Source organism: Carassius auratus, chromosome 31 (assembly GCF_003368295.1).
Source record: "Carassius auratus strain Wakin chromosome 31, ASM336829v1, whole genome shotgun sequence".
NCBI lineage: Eukaryota > Metazoa > Chordata > Actinopteri > Cypriniformes > Cyprinidae > Carassius > Carassius auratus.
This window is the reverse complement of record NC_039273.1, coordinates 13701420-13722305: the sequence shown is the minus strand read 5'-3', so window position 1 is coordinate 13722305 and position 20886 is coordinate 13701420. Positions and strand designations below refer to the sequence as shown.

The 20886-nt window shown below is 37.0% G+C and overlaps 1 protein-coding gene across 2 annotated transcripts; it reads right to left on the bottom strand.

Moving 5' to 3' along the window:
- Positions 1 to 3123: 3123 nt before the first annotated feature.
- Positions 3124 to 20504, bottom strand: LOC113050601 (protein FAM69A-like). Of its 2 annotated transcripts, none has more exons than XM_026213738.1 (6): positions 20228 to 20504; positions 20059 to 20137; positions 6141 to 6275; positions 5745 to 5852; positions 5342 to 5518; positions 3124 to 4521 (listed from the first exon to the last, which is right to left on the bottom strand). In XM_026213738.1, exons 1-6 carry the CDS (start codon positions 20302 to 20304, stop codon positions 3709 to 3711), a joined length of 1389 nt encoding a protein of 462 aa, XP_026069523.1. In that variant the 5' UTR covers positions 20305 to 20504; the 3' UTR covers positions 3124 to 3708. The 2 variants fall into 2 exon arrangements, with proteins under 2 accessions (XP_026069523.1, XP_026069524.1); XM_026213739.1 differs by having other exon boundaries at positions 20059 to 20142; positions 20228 to 20315.
- Between the last annotated feature and the right edge of the window lie 382 nt (positions 20505 to 20886).

Sequence of the window (20886 nt, the reverse complement as noted above, 5' to 3'; positions counted from 1 at the left end):
TAATTGTTGTAAAGGGCCCCGAGTCCTAACATAGATAAGTGTATTAGTGTATATAACAATGCTTTTATATAACAATGCATTTAAAACAAAGATGAAATGTAAAAACGAAGGACACACTTGACATTAACTGAAAATGGGCCGTCAACAGTAACATTCAAACTTCTGCAAACATGTTGCTTCTTTAAAACATGAAGTTTATTTGTGGCAGTTTGTCTTCAATTGAAAAAACTGATAGCATAATTTTTCTAACCTATTGTACAGAGTAAGTGTTCAGTCCGAAAATTATAATTCATGCAAATAATTTTCTGATCCTTCGTAGTCAAATTGGAAGGATAGAAATGTCCTGAAATCTGAATTGTGTATCTTCTGTAGACTAGAGCAGGGGTTTTCAAAATGTATGTTGCCAAGTCCTCTCTTAATTGGCGTTATATAATGACATCATTGTATATTTTCTCATATAAATAAATCTTATCATTGTTCTAAAGCCAAAGCAGGATAGAAGATTATATGAAAGGTATTTGTATTAGGTTAATAGTTTTTTTTCCCCACTCTTATCAATATATGTAGGGCTGGGCGATATGGGCAAAAACATTATCGCAAAGAAATTTTCATGATAAATGTCAAATCTTTATTTCTTTCTGTTTTAAAGCCAGATTTTTGCTCCAAAATGAAAGTAGTAGAACCCAGACCATTTTCCTCAAGTAGAAACATTTATATCTTAGTTTCTGCATGTTCTAATGAGTGATATTGTTTCAAATCAAGAAACAGATTAGCATTGCCTAATAATAATAATGTCATTTAATGCACATTTGACAGTAGCTTGAGTTCGGATGCAGAGGTAAATTTTTGTTCATTATCAAAATCTGTAACAAATGTAAAAATTACAGCAACCTGTTTTATATGGTTAAATTTATTCTGACCAAGGTTTTTTTTTATTTTTTTTATTAAGCATTGGTCTCCCATAGTAGCATACATTTAAATCATGATAAACACTGTTAAAAACCACACATGTAGCACCTCAATACCATGCTAAAAATATTAACTATATGGTTTTCAGGTAGCCTATCTGTATGAAAACAGTAGTCTAAAAACATTCAGCATTAATGCACACATGCTATAGCTTAATCAAAAATACATACTACAATTATATACCATTACTCCTGTAATAAAATTGAGTGAATGTCCAATATTTCTGCCACAATACCATGGTGCAGTGAGTGTTACTACAGTAAATCCATGGTAAATGATGGCGTTGTGTAGATTGAAAAGCCCGTCTGTCTCGTTGCACACAGTGGTTCTCTTGTTTGCCTTTAAACTAGTTTAAATCACCGAGTCATTTGTGTTCATCGTTAAAATCAAGCGCTTCACACCTGGATCTCAAATTAGTTGTGCTGTTTCGTTCCGCTTTTGGCCAAAACATTTTAATCGAACCTTTATTGAACTCTTCATATCGTTTTATCGAGGAAAATTATATCACAATTCTCTTTATCGAAATTGTCGCCCAGCCCTAACTACAGTATTGTTCAAAATAATAGCAGTACAATGTGACTAACCAGAATAATCAAGGTTTTTCGTATATTTTTTTTATTGCTACGTGGCAAAGTTACCAGTAGGTTCAGTAGATTCTCAGAAAACAAATGAGACCCAGCATTCATGATATGCACGCTCTTAAGGCTGTGCAATTGGGCAATTAGTTGAATTAGTTGAAAGGGGTGTGTTAAAAAAAATAGCAGTGTGGCATTCAATCACTGAGGTCATCAATTTTGTGAAGAAACAGGTGTGAATCAGGTGGCCCCTATTTAAGGATGAAGCCAACACTTGTTGAACATGCATTTGAAAGCTGAGGAAAATGGGTCGTTCAAGACATTGTTCAGAAGAACAGCGTACTTAAAAAGTTGATTAGAGAGGGGAAAACCTATAAAGAGGTGCAAAAAATGATAGGCTGTTCAGCTAAAATGATCTCCAATGCCTTAAAATGGAGAGCAAAACCAGAGAGACGTGGAAGAAAACGGAAGACAACCATCAAAATTGATAAAAGAATAACCAGAATGGCAAAGGCTCAGCCAATGATCACATCCAGGATGATCAAAGACAGTCTGGAGTTACCAGTAAGTACTGTGACAGTTAGAAGACGTCTGTGTGAAGCTAATCTATTTTCAAGAATCCCCCGCAAAGTCCCTCCGTTAAAAAAAAGGCATGTGCAGAAGAGGTTACAATTTGCCAAAGAACACATCAACTGGCCTAAAGAGAAATGGAGGAACATTTTGTGGACTGATGAGAGTAAAATTGTTCTTTTTGGGTCCAAGGGCCACAGGCAGTTTGTGAGACGACCCCCAAACTCTGAATTCAAGCCACAGTACACAGTGAAGACAGTGAAGCATGGAGGTGCAAGCATCATGATATGGGCATGTTTCTCCTACTATTGTGTTGGGCCTATTTATCGCATACCAGGGATCATGGATCAGTTTGCATATGTTAAAATACTTGAAGAGGTCATGTTGCCCTATGCTGAAGAGGACATGCCCTTGAAATGGTTGTTTCAACAAGACAATGACCCAAAACACACTAGTAAACGGGCAAAGTCTTGGTTCCAAACCAACAAAATTAATGTTATGGAGTGGCCAGCCCAATCTCCAGACCTTAATCCAATTGAGAACTTGTGGGGTGATATCAAAAATGCTGTTTCTGAAGCAAAACCAAGAAATGTGAATGAATTGTGGAATGTTGTTAAAGAATCATGGAGTGGAATAACAGCTGAGAGGTGCCACAAGTTGGTTGACTCCATGCCACACAGATGTCAAGCAGTTTTAAAAAACTGTGGTCATACAACTAAATATTAGTTTAGTGATTCACAGGATTGCTAAATCCCAGAAAAAAAAAATGTTTGTACAAAATAGTTTTGAGTTTGTACAGTCAAAGGTAGACACTGCTATTTTTTTGAACACACCCCTTTCAACTAATTGCCCAATTGCACAGCCTTAAGAGCGTGCATATCATGAATGCTGGGTCTTGTTTGTTTTCTGACAATCTACTGAACCTACTGGTAACTTGTTTGCCACGTAGCAATAAAAAATATACTAAAAACCTTGATTATTCTGGTTAGTCACATTGTACTGCTATTATTTTGAACAATACTGTATATGCATACATATATTTAAAGTAAAAGCCAGAATTAAAATCTGGACTGTCAGTAAAATAGAATAATGTTGTATTTTCTGACCATTCTTTAGAAGTCATCATAGAAAATTTGAATCAAATAAAAATAAATTAAGCCTATTTCTCAAGTTATCTTAGACTGTCCTTAAAAATAGATTTAGTAAAAATCTGTTTTATTCTGTCAAATCGGGGATCCTCGTCTCCGTTTGAAAACCTCTGGACTAGACACAGTTTGATTGTCTCAGTTCTCTGAAAAATAATCTGCATGAAGAATTAAAAATTTGGCATTTTCTCTTGGCAGTGGAGGACATGCATTAGCAGAGGCAGTATCTCTGCAGCCTAAGCTTTTATCATTTGGGATTGAGTCAAGACTGGGTAATGTTACACAACAAAGTGCCACGAAGGCTACATGATGGTACTTTGCAAATTCAGTCCAAAAATAAAAGTATGCAACAATTTTTTTTTGCATTGGAGTCTTCCAATATCAATCATTCCCAGTCTCTTGTTCATCTTTTGTTCGGTTCATAAAAACAGTAACAGTTCTAAGCATCATTACGAGTCCTTTGTATGTGATATCTTCTTCCAAAGCAGAGTTTTGAGGTTGTTGAGAATCAAGGAATGTTCCATTTCCATCTGTTCGCTGGCGCCTTTGAGAGCGATGCAGGCGTACAGCTGTTTCTCCAGTTCGTCTTTAATATCTGATGGTGCACCATGCAGAAGATAGTCCTTCAGTGTGCTACATACTTTAGCCAGATTGGGCTGTGTGACCTCCGTAGTGCAGCGGTGTTTAGTGAGATCACAGGAAGTGAGGCAGTCCCGGCCATACATACAGTCACTGTCCTCTTCGCACCGCCTTTCACGCATCACTTCTTGAAAAGCAGCTTCGGGGACAATACGCCTTGCATCTATCACCTTTATATCATGGCGCTCTGTATACCCAAACCCCGCTGCACTTACATCACACATAAGAAAACTACCAAATGTGCCGTGGAAGACGTCCTCAACGAGCTCAAACAGACCGATGCCAATCTTAGCCTTGCGGGGCCAGGAGGGGGCGGCCCACTGGTCGATGCTCCGTCGCAGGCCGGATGGAATCCACAGCTCTACCATCCACGGAAGACTGACGCCATAGAGTGGTACATAAGGCACCTTTTCCATCACATACAAGTCCCCACAGAAGCCCAGCAGTCTGGGAGTGTGCTCTCGGTCCTGTAGCACGATGGACAGAAGGAATTCATTCAGCTGCAGTAAAGCCCAAGCTGAATGTGCTTCGGACAGCGAGATCTGGCCATCCTTGCTGCTGTCTGCAACTCCAAGCACAAGGTTCACCAAATCTGCTAAATTGGCTTGGTCTCCTACTTTAGCCTGCAAGGGGGGGAAAGAGGCATTGTTAGGAGTTAATAACAGATGTCTGGAAGAGATGCAGTTTCGTCTCTGTCTGTATATAGAAGGTCTTCCAGGCTGTCAAAATATCTTTCTTCATGCCAAATTCGTGGAGAATAAGTAATGGACATTTTACATAAATTTACCATTAATTTACCATTTAAAATGGGTTAAAGGTGTAAACAAATGATTTTAAATAGATTTAGACCTTAGGTCGTCAGTGCATATACATTATTGCAGAGGTTTTCGATTTTATATCCTTTATTCAAATTTTAAATAATTATATTTATACAACTAATGATATTATATTTTAGATCATTATTATTTATAACGTTTGGTCACAATCAAATGCTTACTAGTTCAAAATGAGAAAAAGTACAAATAAATAGATGATTTGATACCTTTTTTTAATAGAATACATTTGCACGATCACAAGGTCCATAAAAATTTGTGATTATGCTTAATCATTCCTGCAGCCTAGATTATTTCAATTACAGACAGAGTTAGAACTAAACCTGTTAGGAGCTGGGCTGAGCACGCTTTATTTACATGTTTTTAAAGGGGACATCGAATGCAAAATTCACTTTTACATGGTGTTTGCATATAAATATGTCTTAGCAGTGTGGGAGTATTTTTCTTCAAGTCTCAATTATGAAGCTGTTTTGATTTTCTGAGGAAATTTTAGAAAAATGTTCATCTGGTGTCCCTTTTAAAAGTATATCATGTTAAAGCAATGCAAATGGATGGATAAAATATATGATTACATTAATATTGTATTTCAATAAAGCATGGGATTTGGCACCTTTAGATGGCTGAAGACCATCTCTTTGAACTTCTCCATGGATGTCCCTTTGGTTGGCCTGTTAAAGGAGGCGGATTCTTTTGGGGGCTCCAGTTCTTTACCCAGATCATAATGAGGGTCCTCCTCCATCTGGCACTTTATGATTCCTTCCATATCCCCCCAAATGCCATAATATACCTAGACAAAGAAGGTGGTAAGTGTAACAGCATGCAGTTACACCAAAACAATACTCAACTACAAGAAAGAGAGGGTGGGTGGATTTTATTCATCCTTATTCTCTTGATACTGTGCATGCAAATAAATATAGACCCAGATAACCAAAAGCATGTTTCAGTAGATAACAGCTTAATCAGATTAGAAGACTTCTAGTGTTAAGGAGCACCTAGAGTCTGTTGTGTCTGACCTGATTGCTGGGTTTGGCAGAGAGACACTTTCCCAAGTAAATAGTCTCCTTCTCGCACAAGCTGTTGCATGCTGACCCATCGATCACCCCCTTCTGGAATTTACTGCACTGGAAATACATGGAGAAACACATACGTCAGAGCCTATACTGTATTATTCATTTTATTCCATGATACAGTACTCCCCAAAGATTGTGTGATACATTTCTATAGTCAGTGTCTCTTATGTGGTCACTCTCCACTAGATGGCTCTCTTTAGAAAATAATCTTCGCAAAAAAAAAACATAACAGCTGTAGAGGTGCACCAAGTTATTTTACACAGTATTGAATCAGAATCAAAATGTTGTGCCATGTTGTTCAGCAAATACTTCAACTCTAGCTAAGAACTGAAAACTCACAATAGAGTTCTTGCACTCGTGTCCACGGCACAGCTCTGTGTATGAAGAGTATTCCACATACACCACCCAGCTTCCCACGAAAACAGCCAACCAGGAAAAAAACAGGTACTTCATGTGTAGGTAGGAGAACCGGGCCTGTGCACAAACAGATAAACAATGTAACCATGCAAAAAACACTTTCCTTTCACAAAATATCTCTAAATGTTAACTGAAAAACATTAAAAAAGGGGTTTGTCGATATTCAGATAGCAATCAATCATTCTAAAACTATTTTTAATAGATGCTACATTTGCTGAACACTTTGACTGTTACTGACGATGCAGTCAAGGCAGATGTGAAGGTGCTTGTGTGCTGATGTGCACTGATTATGAGCCGATACAGTTCGCTCAAGGTTCTTCTGCAATGGTGGTAATAAAGGAGGACTTCTAAAAACAAGATGAAAAGAACATACTGTAGCTCAGAGAAACGATGTTTCACAAATCTAGGTTTAAGTTCCACATTCGGTGCAGTTTCTGTAATAAAGACTGCACGGAAAATTACATTTAATAATCATGGCTTTCTAGTTTTCTACAATTAAGGACAATGCTAAAATGTATTTATAACATGAGCGAACAATATAATTTAATTCATTTAACCTATGAGGGATTAAACCCAGGAAAATCCTATCATCTTTTATTTATGTGTGACCTTTTAAAGCTCAGAACAGTGGGGAACTATCATCTTGACAGCTACACAGGATGTGTGATCCACTATAAATAGCCCTCTCACTTTAAAGACTGTGGGCACTTTATGAAATATCATTTTCACCTGATTTCTAGCAACAACAGAGGTCAGATTTGATCTCTAACTCAAGTTATCGGGTGACTTTTCTTATTTCCCGCAGGCATAATTTCCATGGGACATGAGAAACAGAAGCGTCCAATGCACATTACGGCTTCATCTTCAAAATCATTGTGAATGTTTGAGAGCTGGAGTCATTGCTCGCCTGAAACTACAAGCAAACATTTGAGTGAACGGGGTAGCACACAGCCAGCTAATTTCAGCACCATCGTGGCTCTCCCTGGACTGACATTTCTTTATCTGCAAAATCTGAGCTGACAGAAGCTTTCCTCTGGCATGAGGAGGAGGAATGTTTCATGTAGCTGAGCGTGATGGCCTGCAGTAGCTCCCTGAAAAACAGTGTAGACCTGGTGTCTAGTGTTTTGTATTTTAGGAGGCACTTTGTGTGAATCCTGAAGTTGTTTGCCGAGTGCTTTGCCACATGTATAGAGAGTTTGTTTAAGTTGATCTTCATGCAAACACATTCACCCAGAACAGCAGGAGCAAAAATCAACAGGAAGAAGATTCCAGTATGGTAACATAACATGAAAAACAACATCTCCGCTAACAAAACTAATCTATAAAAAAATAGTACCATAATAATAGTGTGTTGTTTTTGACATTGTACCAAATTGGAGTACCATTTAAATACCAGTGTGACAGTTCAATGCCCAAATTGAAGCCAAGCAGTGAAGGCGGTCAAATATAATGTAAAGGTGATAATATCTGACTCTTATTTGGATTGATCTGGAAAGCACACATCCGAACCAAACCTCAGAGGAACAGTTTGCCGAACTTCGCTTGGCTCAGTGCAAACAGATATACAGCCTGCAAAATTTATAAGAAATGCTAAATTATTAATCACAGCGATTGCAGCCATGCATCTCTGTATCAGTGTAGCTAGTGCTTAAATGCTGTGTGTATGATAGTCCTGACCTGCACAATAAAATCATGAAATGGAGTAGGGTCACATGATTGCATGGGTATGAATATACCGAATTAGTTTTTAGGTTCAGTCCCAAGCACAGATGTTCTCACATTAAAACTTTTTTTATTCTGTACTTGAGTGTGAATGAGGTCAACATTGCTAATAGTATTTGCTTACTTCTTTAAAAATCACTGAATATCACTATACAGTTGGGCAATGGTATTTTGTCATTTAATCCAGTGTAAACACTGAATTGTGGATTTGTAGTCGACCGATAAATCATCATTTCAAACTGGTCAAAAATTGCATTAGCCGATAACATGGATCATGCAGCAAGACAACAACCTCAAGCACACAAGTTGTTCTACCAAAGAATGGTTAAAGAAGAACAAAATTTATGTTTTGGAATTGCAGATAATATTGTCTAAATTAAGTATTAATTCTAAATAAATTTGCTATCATTAAACTTAAAATACTATAAACTTATAAAATACTATATACAGTACATAGTACATTTATCTGTACATGATATAGAGGGAGAGATTGTAGTGATTGCATATAATAAAGGCACGCAGTTAATCATAATATTTTGTTATGCTTCCATTTGCCCTGGAACCTTTAATTGCTCTAGAGTGAATAATCTCATATCATATCTATAATAGTTGCCAATTATGCATACTACAAGAGATTAGCTGACAAATAACAGACCTGATGGAGCCTCTTCTCTCTCTTAATGATGATGAGACATGAGTTGGACAGTGATGGACTTTCTTCTTTTCCAGTCTGTTTTTCTTATGGCATGGATTCAGCTCTTCCTGCAATGACGTTTTATCTCAGAGAACATCCAAATTTTCTAACTGACAGAAAGCCTCTTTTAATCAGCCTCCTACTTCACGGTACAAGCCTGAGTAAGATTGAATCTGTATTTTATTTTGATAAAGCAAATCCAGTTATTATCAGAGCCTGGAGATGTACAAACTCCAATATCCTCCCCTGAGCTGATCTAAACCAATAACCAAGATGCCAATAATGTAAAGTAGATTGATTTCAAGTCCCAACTGGTTGGACTACAACCTAATCTCAGAACTGCCCCTTCAGCCTCCGATTTAATATTTGTCCAGGTCCAGAAAGCCTGGTGTGGCCACAGTCACTAGAACTGAGATGATACAAGTGTTTTTTCCGGCACATTTTGAAACGAGGTTCTTAGACACTCTATCATTGGTCTCATCTGATTGTATAATTTAATCTGATCTCTCTCTCTCTCTCACACACACACACACACACTGTCTTCTTCGGAGGCTCCCCTAATGACAGGCCATCACTCCCTCTTTGCTACAGGCACTCAGTGAGATGCAATTCTGCCATTCCCATCTGAGAATCCATCTTACGCTCCTCTTTAAATCTCGTGCCCTTCAGGGTCTCAAGCCCCCCCCCCCCCCACCATCTTAAACTCACTGCCTCACTAAGCCAGGGTGACAGGCGTTGGAGAGTTGTGGCAGGCCAGTGTCCTGTACATCCTTTCATACCTCTTAGGGCCCAGACGAGCTGTCGCCATGGCAATGGGCTGAAAGAAAGCTCCGTTTTGTAAAGCAGCGTGTCTCTGAGCCCAAAGTCAAGGTTTGGGAGAACAGGTTCATTCATCAAACCTAAATCAGTTTTCTGCTTTCACAGTCTCTTATCACCCATACTTCTTATTGGTTGATGTCTGTCGGCTTAATGATTTAAAACTTTACCATTCTGATACCTAAACCGTATCTGGTGCTGTTTGTCTTTTGTCTTAATGGTCACCATGACTTCCTACTGATATTTTACAGATTAATCTGTAGCTATACAGAGACCAGCAACCAGCACACTACATATATATATATATATATATATATATATATATATATATATATATATATATATATATATATATATATATATATATATATATATATATATATATTTTTTTAATCTTTTTAAATCTTTTTTTTTTTTTTTTTTTTTTTTTAATGTATTTATTTCTATATGTAAAGTACCATTCAAACTTGGCTGATACAATGTTTTAATGATTTTGAAAGAAGTTCTTTATGCTCAAGGCTGCTTATGAAAAGACACCCCCACAAAAAAGAAAAGAAAAATTTTATATTGTGAAATAGTATTCCAGCTATTTTCTACTTGAATGTGCTTTGAAATAATTAGTTTCTATGATGGCAAAGCTAAATCTCCAGCAGGAATTACTCCAGAGTGTATTGTCACATGATCTCGCCGATTTGGTGCTCAAGAAACAGTTGAAACTGTAATGATGTTTTTCAGGATTCTGTTGCTGAATAGAAAGTTCAAAATATCTCCATTGATTTCAAACAGAAATCTTTTGTAACAATGTTTTTGTATAGTTTGTCAGAATGCTCATTTTTGTAGGCAGCGTTTCCCTGAGCCCAAAGTCAAGGTTTACTGTCACCTTTGATCATTTGAATTCTTGCTACATAAAAGTGTTACTTTAAAATACACACACACACACACACACACACACACACACATACATACATACATACATACACACACACACACACACACACACACACACACATATATGTATTTATATATTATATATACACACACACACACTAGAAAATTTTGTATAAATATTTTAAATTAAATTATAATACAATATCTCCATCCCTTTATCATTGATTGGAGTATATAAATGAGTAGCACATAATAAATAGTGATCAATATTTCCTCAAGGCTTGAACATCAGTTCATTATTAACAAAAAAAAAATTCTGTTACAAGCAGAAGAAAGAAATGTAGGCAGGTTTAGAACAGCTTGAGGGTGATTAAATGATTTCTGGCTGAACTAACCCTTTAAGAATTAGTCATTAAAAAACAGCAAGTCACACCACTCCGTGGTAGTCCCCCAATTTCATTTTTCATATAACAAAATTCAGCCTCAAAAGGCACCATTTCCTCAGAATGTCCCCTTTCTCTCCAGGATGATTCACAAAGCTCTGCTGCAGCTGCTTGCAATTAGGTTAATGTCTCCAGTTAGCACTATGCCTATTTCTATTTTTCTCATCATTGTTCACTGTTTTCACATATAACCATAAACTGCAAATCACGTCTTGTATAATGAGAAAGAAGCTAAGAAAGCCGGACAAAGACTTTCCAAAGATGAGAGATGATCAAATCAGTCAGTCCACAAACATAATTAAAACAATTAATCTGATCAAGTCTTATCCTCCAGGAATACACAGCCTCGTTGTTCCAGGAATACAGTCCTGTTGCTATGAAAAACACAGTAAACTGTACCCAATATCTCTGTACCCAATCTTCTTGTGTATCGAGCAGTTGCTCATATATCAAACTGAGGGAGTTTGACTTCAATAGCTTTATAGTTTGTCACTCGGGATGACAGGTCTTCCCCTTATGACAGGAAGTGTTTCCATGGTAGCACTTTAAAGAGCCACACAGATGGGAAATCAAAAATTACCTGTATTACAGTGTATGATGTAGCTGTCCATCAGTGTAAACAATGTGCAAATAACAAAACCAAAAAGTACACGATTTATAAAGTTATTGGCTTCTAAAGTAAGGAGTCGACTCTGAATCGCTGAAACGAGTCGTTATAGATTTCAAATCTTTTGCCCATCTCTATGTACGTCACTAGGAACACTTTGCATAATAATCTCCGCCTACCGTCCTGGGAGAAACGGAACTCTGACCTGCCCCACCCCCCACACAGACGCTCTGGTTAGTGATTGGTGTGAGAGCATCATGTCGAGGAGACAGTGTGTTTTTAATTGTAAAGGCAAGTTTGTTTTATTTTCACTGCCAAAGAATGAAGATCAGAAGAACCAATGGCTAAAATTCATTTTTACCACAATACCAGAGCAGTACAACAAATCCCTTTTGTTGTGTTCACAACATTTCACTGATAACTGCTTTTCTAATCTCGGTGAGTACAGTGGGATTTTCAAAGCGTTTGGCCATAAAAGAGGGTTCATTACCAACTTTATTTAGAACAATGAGCATCTCCGAATCACAACGCGAAGTATGATTATGAAGTTATGTGTCTGTTTTCTCCCGAGCGTCTTATCAGTATGTGTGCTGTCTGCAGCCTTTGTCTGCGCTGATCTTCATTTACAAACACGTCATTAAAATGAAGTGTAACAAGTGCTGCTAACAGATATTCTGTGATAACGTAATCCATATGAAAACAACGCAATGTCTGTTTTTCATGTCTCCCTTCATTATATCTAATTTGACCATGCCCCCGCGCTGAATGCGCTATTCAGATTCAAACTGAAGTGCGCGGCTTGAATACACCCACACAGAAGAAAAAGCAGGGAGACTGTTCAAGTTTTTTATTTTAATGTTTGCTTTGCGATGAGAGGAATAAGACATAATTCACCCCAAACAGATGCCAACGCATAGTTTACCTTGAAGTTGTGTGTGGAACAACCAATCCAAACTGACTATGTCAGTTGACCAATCAGAACACAGTATGCTACCGAAAGGTGGGGTTTAAAGAAACTGAATCTTTTGAACAGCTTCGCGCGAACCGTTTGGGGATCTCTGAGAATTGAGGTAATTTTATAATGATATTTTGACAAAATGACAATGTTTTTTTAACCTTGGATTTAAACCTATTGTACAGGACTTATAAACAGTGATAGGAAGCTTAGAATTTTCATCTTACTGGCTCTTTAAATGAAACCGAAAGCTCTCATCATTTAGTACACTGAGATCAAGCTGGTCAGTGGACATGTGTCTATATGTGTCACACAGCATTTGGATGCTCTGCTGCTGTGAACTCACAGGAGATGTGACAGAGGCCGACCCCCACATCACTCTCTGCTCTCTGAAGAAGCCGAACTGAAGACTGCATGGAATATCAATCACAAGACAGAGGGAAATGTCCACATAAGGCTCCGCGCAACATAAGCCTTTGGCTCAGCCTTTTATGGGGAAGTAGATAAGGCATATGCATAAATAGTTTTTGGAGTTTCTACAGACTTTATTATGCTTGAGCTGAGGATGAGAGCCACATTTGTGCCAATGCATTTCATTATAACTTTCATTTAATACTTGGGAGAGCTCTATCAGCTCTTCTAATAATTATGGGCTTTAGGAACATGGTTCTGTCTGTTGGCACTTTGACTGGCGTTCTGAGCTAAGTCTTAATTAGGTCGCTATTGATGATTAGCGGGTCATCATCACAGAAATGGGTCAATGGCGAGTGTCCACAATAAAAAAAGGAAAAATCTTTCCTAGAAATTGACTTTTTTGTATTTGTTTTGTTACAACTTAAAGACTTAACGTAATCTAACTTGAATACACCTTGGATAACATTTTAATACATAAATGTACACATCAGAAACTTTAAATATAATTTTCACAATAAAAAGCATTTTTACAAATGTGAAGAATTATAAATGAATAAACATCATTACATAGATTTGCTCCATATGACGTTTTAAGAGCTGAGCTAATTTTGCCATGTCATTAATAGATTGTATTATCTGGTATTTTAAAATAATAACCTTGTCACACAGTAATGAGGGTCTGCAGGCATTTTCCCTATGATATCATTTCCTGTTTTTTTGCATTTATTATTTATTATTTGGCAGAGATTGTAGAATAAACAGTTTTGCAAAAAAAAAATAAAAAAAAATTAATTAACAGATTTCACCAAATTACAAGAAGTCAGGATAAAATTAAATTCCCCGTATCTATTTTCTAAATTCATATTATTGATATTATTGTGAATTATTATATTTTTCATTTTAATATTGTTTTTTGACGTAATAATTTTTAATCAAAATATCATTGTAAAATGATTTTTGACTTTTATCTGTCGACATATGCCAGATATCTCCAATCAGCTTTTAAACTCTATTTCTGATGGCACCTGTAACGCATTAAAACTTCATAATCATCGGGAAGAAGGAGGTGGGAACCGGCGGACAATCAAATAGAAACTTCAACAACAAAATAAACACAAAACAGAGTGACAGCCCCTCACGGACGGCTGTCGCACACAAATAAAAATCAAAACACAACTAAAACCCAGGCCTGGTCCTCTCTCTTCCGTCACTGTCGTCGCTCCTGTTTTATATCCTTCAGTCTCCTCCGTGGGACTCGAGACCGGTGAGTGGTGCAGGTGTCGCTCATTTCCAATCACTCCACCGGCCTCGCTCCGTTCCCACGGCTCTCGGCCCCGCCCCACTCGTCACAGCACCCGTTCACTGAAGAGGATCCATTGGTGAGCAAGTGATGTAATGCTACATTTATATTCATTCATTCTTTTATTATCATCTTGCATCAGTGACAAACTGTTTTCCTGTTTGACACTATAAAGCTGCAATGACACAACCAGTATTGTATAAAGTGCTATACAAATAAAGGTGACTTCACTTGACTTGACGTAACAGATTCAGACCAAAAAAATTGTGCCATGGCATTAAGTGAAGTATAACAAAATAATCTAAGATTAATCTACGATCTAAAATATTTTGTCACAATACTAGGCCTACAAAACTTTTTTTTTAGGGAAAATTTACTTACTTATAGTTGTCTCTGTATATTTAACTGGGATAGGGGATTATATTTTGAAATAAAAAAGAAATTACACACTTCAGCATTAAATGTACAACTGAACTCAAATTTCTAACCTTGCATTAGGTTAAGTCTGCACCTATGCACTCAAGCGTGCAGCGCACAGGTCTGTTTAAACCAGTAAGTAGTCCAATCGTTTGGTTCATTGAGACATGCTGTAATGCTCACTGCCAAAATGTATTGTATTCCAGATTGATCCTTCAGTAACTACTGTATCCCTGCTCCTTACCTGACCTTTTCAGTCAATTTACAGAGTTATTTATTTCAACTCAGCTAATGTGGCATGTTCATCCTTAGGACCACATCGGCCATCACCAAAGGGAGAGGCGAAGAGAAGTAGGTAATGAGAGGTTATTGATTGAGGCTTTGTGTCTGCTTTTCATTAGTGGCTGAGTGAGTGAAGACCAGTGGCTGTGGAAAAGTTGGCCAGAAATAGTGGTATCCCAATGACCCTCAAAGGCATTCATCTAACGTTTTAATCAGAACTATGTGTGCCATGCATAATAGGGATATAGAACACATAGATGTCTGTTGCTTTTAATCTTTAAACCCCTCAGTGGCTTGTGAGAGAATATAGGACGGAAGTAGCGGATCAAATAGGGGAGAATTTTTGCACTGACACTTGTTTTTATAGCTTGCTCTCTACTCATTCATAATTCATGATCATAAAGCGATTTCTTGCTGCCTTCTCTCTGATGCCCCCCTCCCCTTCAAACCAATGAATGAGAAAGACCAATAGATGAAGAAAGCAAAAAAAAACAAGAGCAAGGAACAATGACAAAGACAGATAGAGAGTGAGAGAAAAAGGCTTCTGTCACGCATGACCTCAAAAACAAAAGGGTTTTTAATGACCTGAACTGTAGAGAAAACATTTACAAGACTATTCTCTCTCTAAAGGAAATATATGGCATGAAGAACAAGAAAAGGCTTCTCTGGTGCATTCTAAGTGTGATGGGGGACAGTGTTAGTTCCCGTTCTCCCTCTCTCTCTTCCTCTCTCTGTTTCTCTGCTCCCAAGCGGCAGCGTTCTGATGGAAGCAGACGTCACTCAGGCACTGCAGGTCTAATTTGACTCATCTGTGTGAGAACAACCAACAATCAGGCACCCCATCCCGTTTCTCTCAGTCCTGTTGCCCCATGGGACACATCCATCTACACACTGACTCAACACTGCAACTGTCCAAAATGTTTACATCAACTAACCACTGCATGGAGCTCAGGAAGGTTGTGATTCAGGGCGACTAAAGCAGTCCAACACGGATTTACGAGAAAAAAATACATGTAAAAATAGATGATTAATGTGCAATGATGATCAGTTGCTCCTTGAGCAGTGATGTGTGACTCCAAGAGCAACAAATAATCTAGACATAGCATCATCTTATTCGCTGTATCACAAGCTGTCATTTCAAAGCAGCTGCTCTTTTATGAGATGAAAAGCATTGCGTCACTAAATGTTTGTACTGGGGTTTTTTTTTTAAATTATTTGATCATTTGACAGTGCATATTAAACACATTTTAAATCCTAATAATTATCAAACTTATAATTTTCATTTATACAAGAAAACAAGACATTATTCATTTAAAAATGTAATCGTAAACATTATTTTAGAAAAGATTTGACTGCTTTAGGTCATGTATTCTATTGTATTATAGTCACATATAAAGAAAACAAAGCAAATATATATATATTTCATCTAAAAATTATCAAGAGTTTTGAAGTATATCTACATATGGCATACTGTTTAGAAATCATGTGCTCTGAGAATTTATTATAAAATAACATAGCTTCATGCTCTCAAACATTACATGGAAGGAATTAGCTTCCTAGGTTATGGAGACTAAATGCTTCAGGACAAAATAGTAGTTGTTCAGGAGGTCAGTTTTTTTTTTGTTGTTGTACATTTCTCTCAGTCAGAGGCATGATTCACATATTTCAGATACAGCGTCCACACAAAGCAGCAGTGAGAACCAGCTAAATACTGTTTAATAGATGTCAGCACAGGTTTATGACAGAAACATCTTTGCAAAATGATCTGCATTTTTTTTTTATATAAAACAGATCATTTTTTACACACCTATACTATAAATTAACATATTTTTTAATGGTTGTAATTTTTTTTTATTGTGGGGGGAAGATAACAACAATTTCAGTGTGAAATACTGTCAAATTGAATATCATATTAAAGGAAAAAAAATATGAATGATTAATGATCTTTAACACCCTAAAATCACTATAATAGTGTATTACGCACTCAAGCCATCTTCCTGCTGTCCTCATAACATATATTTGATATATTTTAAATATAACCTCATTTAGCATGTGACACAGTTCCTCTGGGCTGCACTGGGCGCAAAGAGGGCCAGCCTGAAACTTATAGTAAATACAGTAGGAGACCTGGTTTATTATTCCCACTGGAACAAAATGAGAATGTGAGAATGGTCCTCTGACTGTGACAGAACCCTAAACCGAAATGAGGACCAAGTTTCATGTTTATGAGAAAAATGGTCTCTCATACTAAGTAAAAAAAAAAAAAAATCCTGGACAGAAGGCTATCTACACAAGAAACATCTAGATAGGACAACGGAGGGATTTAAACAGGAACTACGTAGGCACAAATCTAAGTAGGCACTCTGGAGGCCATGAAATTTTTAAGTTCTTTTCTGATGCACTAAAATCCTTTAGGCTAGAAGGCTAGAAGCTCTCTCTTATAAAAGCATCTACGATCTTGTTTCATCAAGTGATGTATCTAGATGTAGCATTCCTCTGCTCATACCACACCATGATATCATACGGTTTTGTCCAAAATCATTGAATGCTGTTGGGTAAAAGAGCACTGTATGGATTTTGGGTCATGATGATTCAGCCGAATAAGAAACATGGACATATCTTCAGGCATTTCTCTGGTGTGGCTTGATAAAACTCTCACCAAATCACTGCTTGCAATACATGGAACTGCAATGCAGCATATTTGGACTTGACGCACACCAAAACAAGCTGATATTTTGTCATGCAATTGTGTATGAAAAGTGTAATGAAACTGATCCAGGGTGACAAACTGAGTGAAGAAATGTATCATCCAGTGGTCAAGAACTCTACAATACACTGCAATGGGGTAACTGTGTCATTTTGTATAGGGCTGCTCATATTCATCAACTATTCGTCCAACAGTTTGTCTGGACTTGTTGTGTGAAGGTGAATGTCCTCTTTTCCTCATGGCTGGGTGGTCACAGTTGTTTATTCCTCAACCTCATGACAGTATATCACACTTAAGCTGTTGTTATCTTCCCCCCACATTTTAGCTGGTTCTCACTGCTACTTTGTGTGGACGCTGTATCCGAAATATGTGAATCATGCCTCTGACTGAGAGAAATGTACAACAACAAAAAAACTGACCTCCTGAACAAGTACTATTGTGTCCTGAAGCATTTAGTCTCCATAACCTAGGAAGCTAATTCCTTCCATGTAATGTTTGAGAGCATTAAGCTATGTTATTTTATAATAAATTCTCTGAGCACAAGATCTCTAAACAGTATGCCATATGTAGTTCATCCATTTAGAGAGGACAGTACAGATCAAGAGGCCAAAGGATCACAGCAGATGCTTTGGACATATTAACAGATTTATAATATAATATGGCTCCTACATTTTCTATCTGAAATCTGCAATCAGGGAGCAAAAGGATTTAAGAGAGAGGCTGCAATTTGAACAAGATTTGTATGTAAGTGGTAAAAAATGTATACGTGAAGTCATATTCATAGGAATTAGCCATTGCTTCAAACTAAAATAGTGTGCAAGGACCAGCGCAAACTTCAAAACAGTGATTATCTGCCTCTGAGATGCTCAAGAAAAAGCACACATCTCAGATTCATGTTCACTGTCTTCATGATTCTTTCTCTTGAGCAAGCAAACAGCAGACAGTAAGCCAGACTCTGGGTGTGAGCACAGTCAGAGCCGAGGAAGTCTCAGTAAGCTGCTGAGAGCACGCAGGATTACGCTCTTCAGAAAAAAAAAAACTAAATGTTTAAAGGAGGGCTGCTGTCCTAGTCTGAGAATTATTTATTTATTTTATTTTACACAGACAACACAGTCACACACTGAATAATGCTGTAAAAATAGGGCACAATGTACTACATTTTCTTTTTATTATTATTATTATTATTTTTTACCTGTATTGTGAATTTTGCACTTCATTGTGTTGTGTTTTAGAGTTTATAGGAATGTCAGTAAAATTAATGGATAATGTCCCTTTTTTTGTAATTTTTATTTCCACAGTGTAGAACAGCTGAGTGAATTATGAGCTAGTCACACAGTGAACAGTGAGGAAACCAAAGATTGAGAAAGGAACAAATAAATAAATACATGGATGGATGGATGGATAGATGGGTGAGTAGATAGATAGGTGTGTGTGAGTGTGTGTGTGTGCTGTGAATGCAAGAACCAAATAAGTTTGTATTCAGTTTGTTTTGATTATTAGTGTAGGTCCTGCTCATATTTCAAACCTATATGGTTTAAAAGCCTTAATACTTTGCTGCCAATAAATTATACAAATATTAAATAAATATTCAATAAAATTGAAAATATATTTACATGCACACACATACACAAGTTGGTTCTTATGATTATGTGAATATGATTTTATAACATTTCACAAGTACTGGTAAAAAAAATGTGTATAGTGCTTTCTGCTCACCTTTAAAAAATGAAGGTGTTGTGGTTTTGTCAGTCCTCAAACTTTCCACATTAAGGGTGGAAATAATAAAGCACACATCAATTCTGTAATAACATCAGTCTGCATTTTCACTACTGTTACAGTATTGTGTATTAATGCATTTTTAATTAGCCTATTCATTTAATATTTCATTTGAATATTTCACTGAATGTGACATAAAATAATTAGCAAAAACTTCGCAGAAGCCTAAGACTTGCACAAGTAGGCTAAAAGTCTGTGGCGGTGCAACTAGGTTTCTTATTCTATCTAGTTAAACACAAGTGAGCTGGATTGACGTTGTTCAGTATTAATAGAAGTGTAAAATTAGGTCGTCGATCTTTGACGCACATGAACACAGCGCCCCAATGAGTTTGGGAATCCATGGTTTATATTTTGCATTGCATTCTTGACAGGTAGGGGAAATGTTTTCAGCAGGACTATAAAAATGTTTTACAGCAGTGCGGGTTGCTACAGCAACGACTGACCGACGATGGATAATACGCAGCAACATCAGCTTCATCCATCACAGCCATGAAACCCACAGGAGAAAAGCAACGGATACAGTTGCGAAAGGTGGCATGTCAGTATTTTTAGGAAGACATTAATTTGAGGCTCATGCATGGGTCGAAAAAAAATGGTTGAAAAGAGCAAAAAAGCATTCAGTCGTTATAAAGCTAGTAACATGGAGTGAAGCTTTAGGAAGAGATGAACCCTTCAGAAACTTCCGAGTCCAAACGGGATGACAGCGTCCCCATTCAAATCTCACACACAAACGATTACGACAACACAGATGCCTATTAAAGCGAAACACTAGGCACGATTTATCAAGAAGTTGCATGCGATGCTTATTTCGCGTCTTACCTGGATATAAACGGGTCGCTTCAGCCAGATCCACGGAATCAGCCCCCGTGCCATGATTGAAACACCACATTTCACAGCACTAACCTACCACAAATACATCATGAGTGCACGGTGAAATCCATTTCTATAATGACAAAACACAAACTACCCAGCGACCAATCTCCTTTACCAAGCCAAGGAGTAAGAGGATGATGAAGAGCACGCGAGGCTCCTCAGGCTTCGCACCTCACGCGCGATGAACAACATCTGCGCTCGCGTTCACCAGCACGAGAGTCCACGCGATCTGCTCGAACATTTTATGACTATGTGATAAAGTCTGAGGAAGTTTGTGCACGTTTATGCTGCTTTAGTGATATAGTGACGCTTGACCAAAAAAAAATACAAATAATTAAAATTAATGAGAGTGGTCACCACAGTTTTTCTCCAATTAAGGTCAGGTCGGCGTCTCAAACTCTGATGCACAAAAATCTCGCCTTTTTAATCATTTAACAATGAATAAACACGAACTGAAATAACACTTAAAAGACTACGAGAAATATAATGTATTAGGGTTTGCACTAGTTTATCACACACTATTAAATAACCAAATCATCCTAGTGTAAAATACGTTAGTAACTAACCAAAATCACATAAGAACTTTACATAAAAATATATAAAGTAAAAATACTACAGTGTTTATATATATATATATATATATATATATATATATATATATATAATATATAATATATATATATATATATATATATATATATATATATATATATATATATATATACACACCTTTTAAAATTGTATTAGCGATATATACTACAATAATATCTTATG

Bases quoted from the DNA above. Each gene is read 5' to 3' on its own strand.
- LOC113050601 (XM_026213738.1), bottom strand. From the start codon at position 20,304: ATGTTGTTCATCGCGCGTGAGGTGCGAAGCCTGAGGAGCCTCGCGTGC. The intron at 6,276-20,058 runs GTAAGACGCGAA...GTTTGTGCACAG, and splicing joins AGCGACCCGTTTATATCCAG to GCCCGGTTCTCCTACCTACA. The intron at 5,519-5,744 runs GTCAGACACAAC...TTCTTTGTCTAG, and splicing joins CTGCCAAACCCAGCAATCAG to GTATATTATGGCATTTGGGG.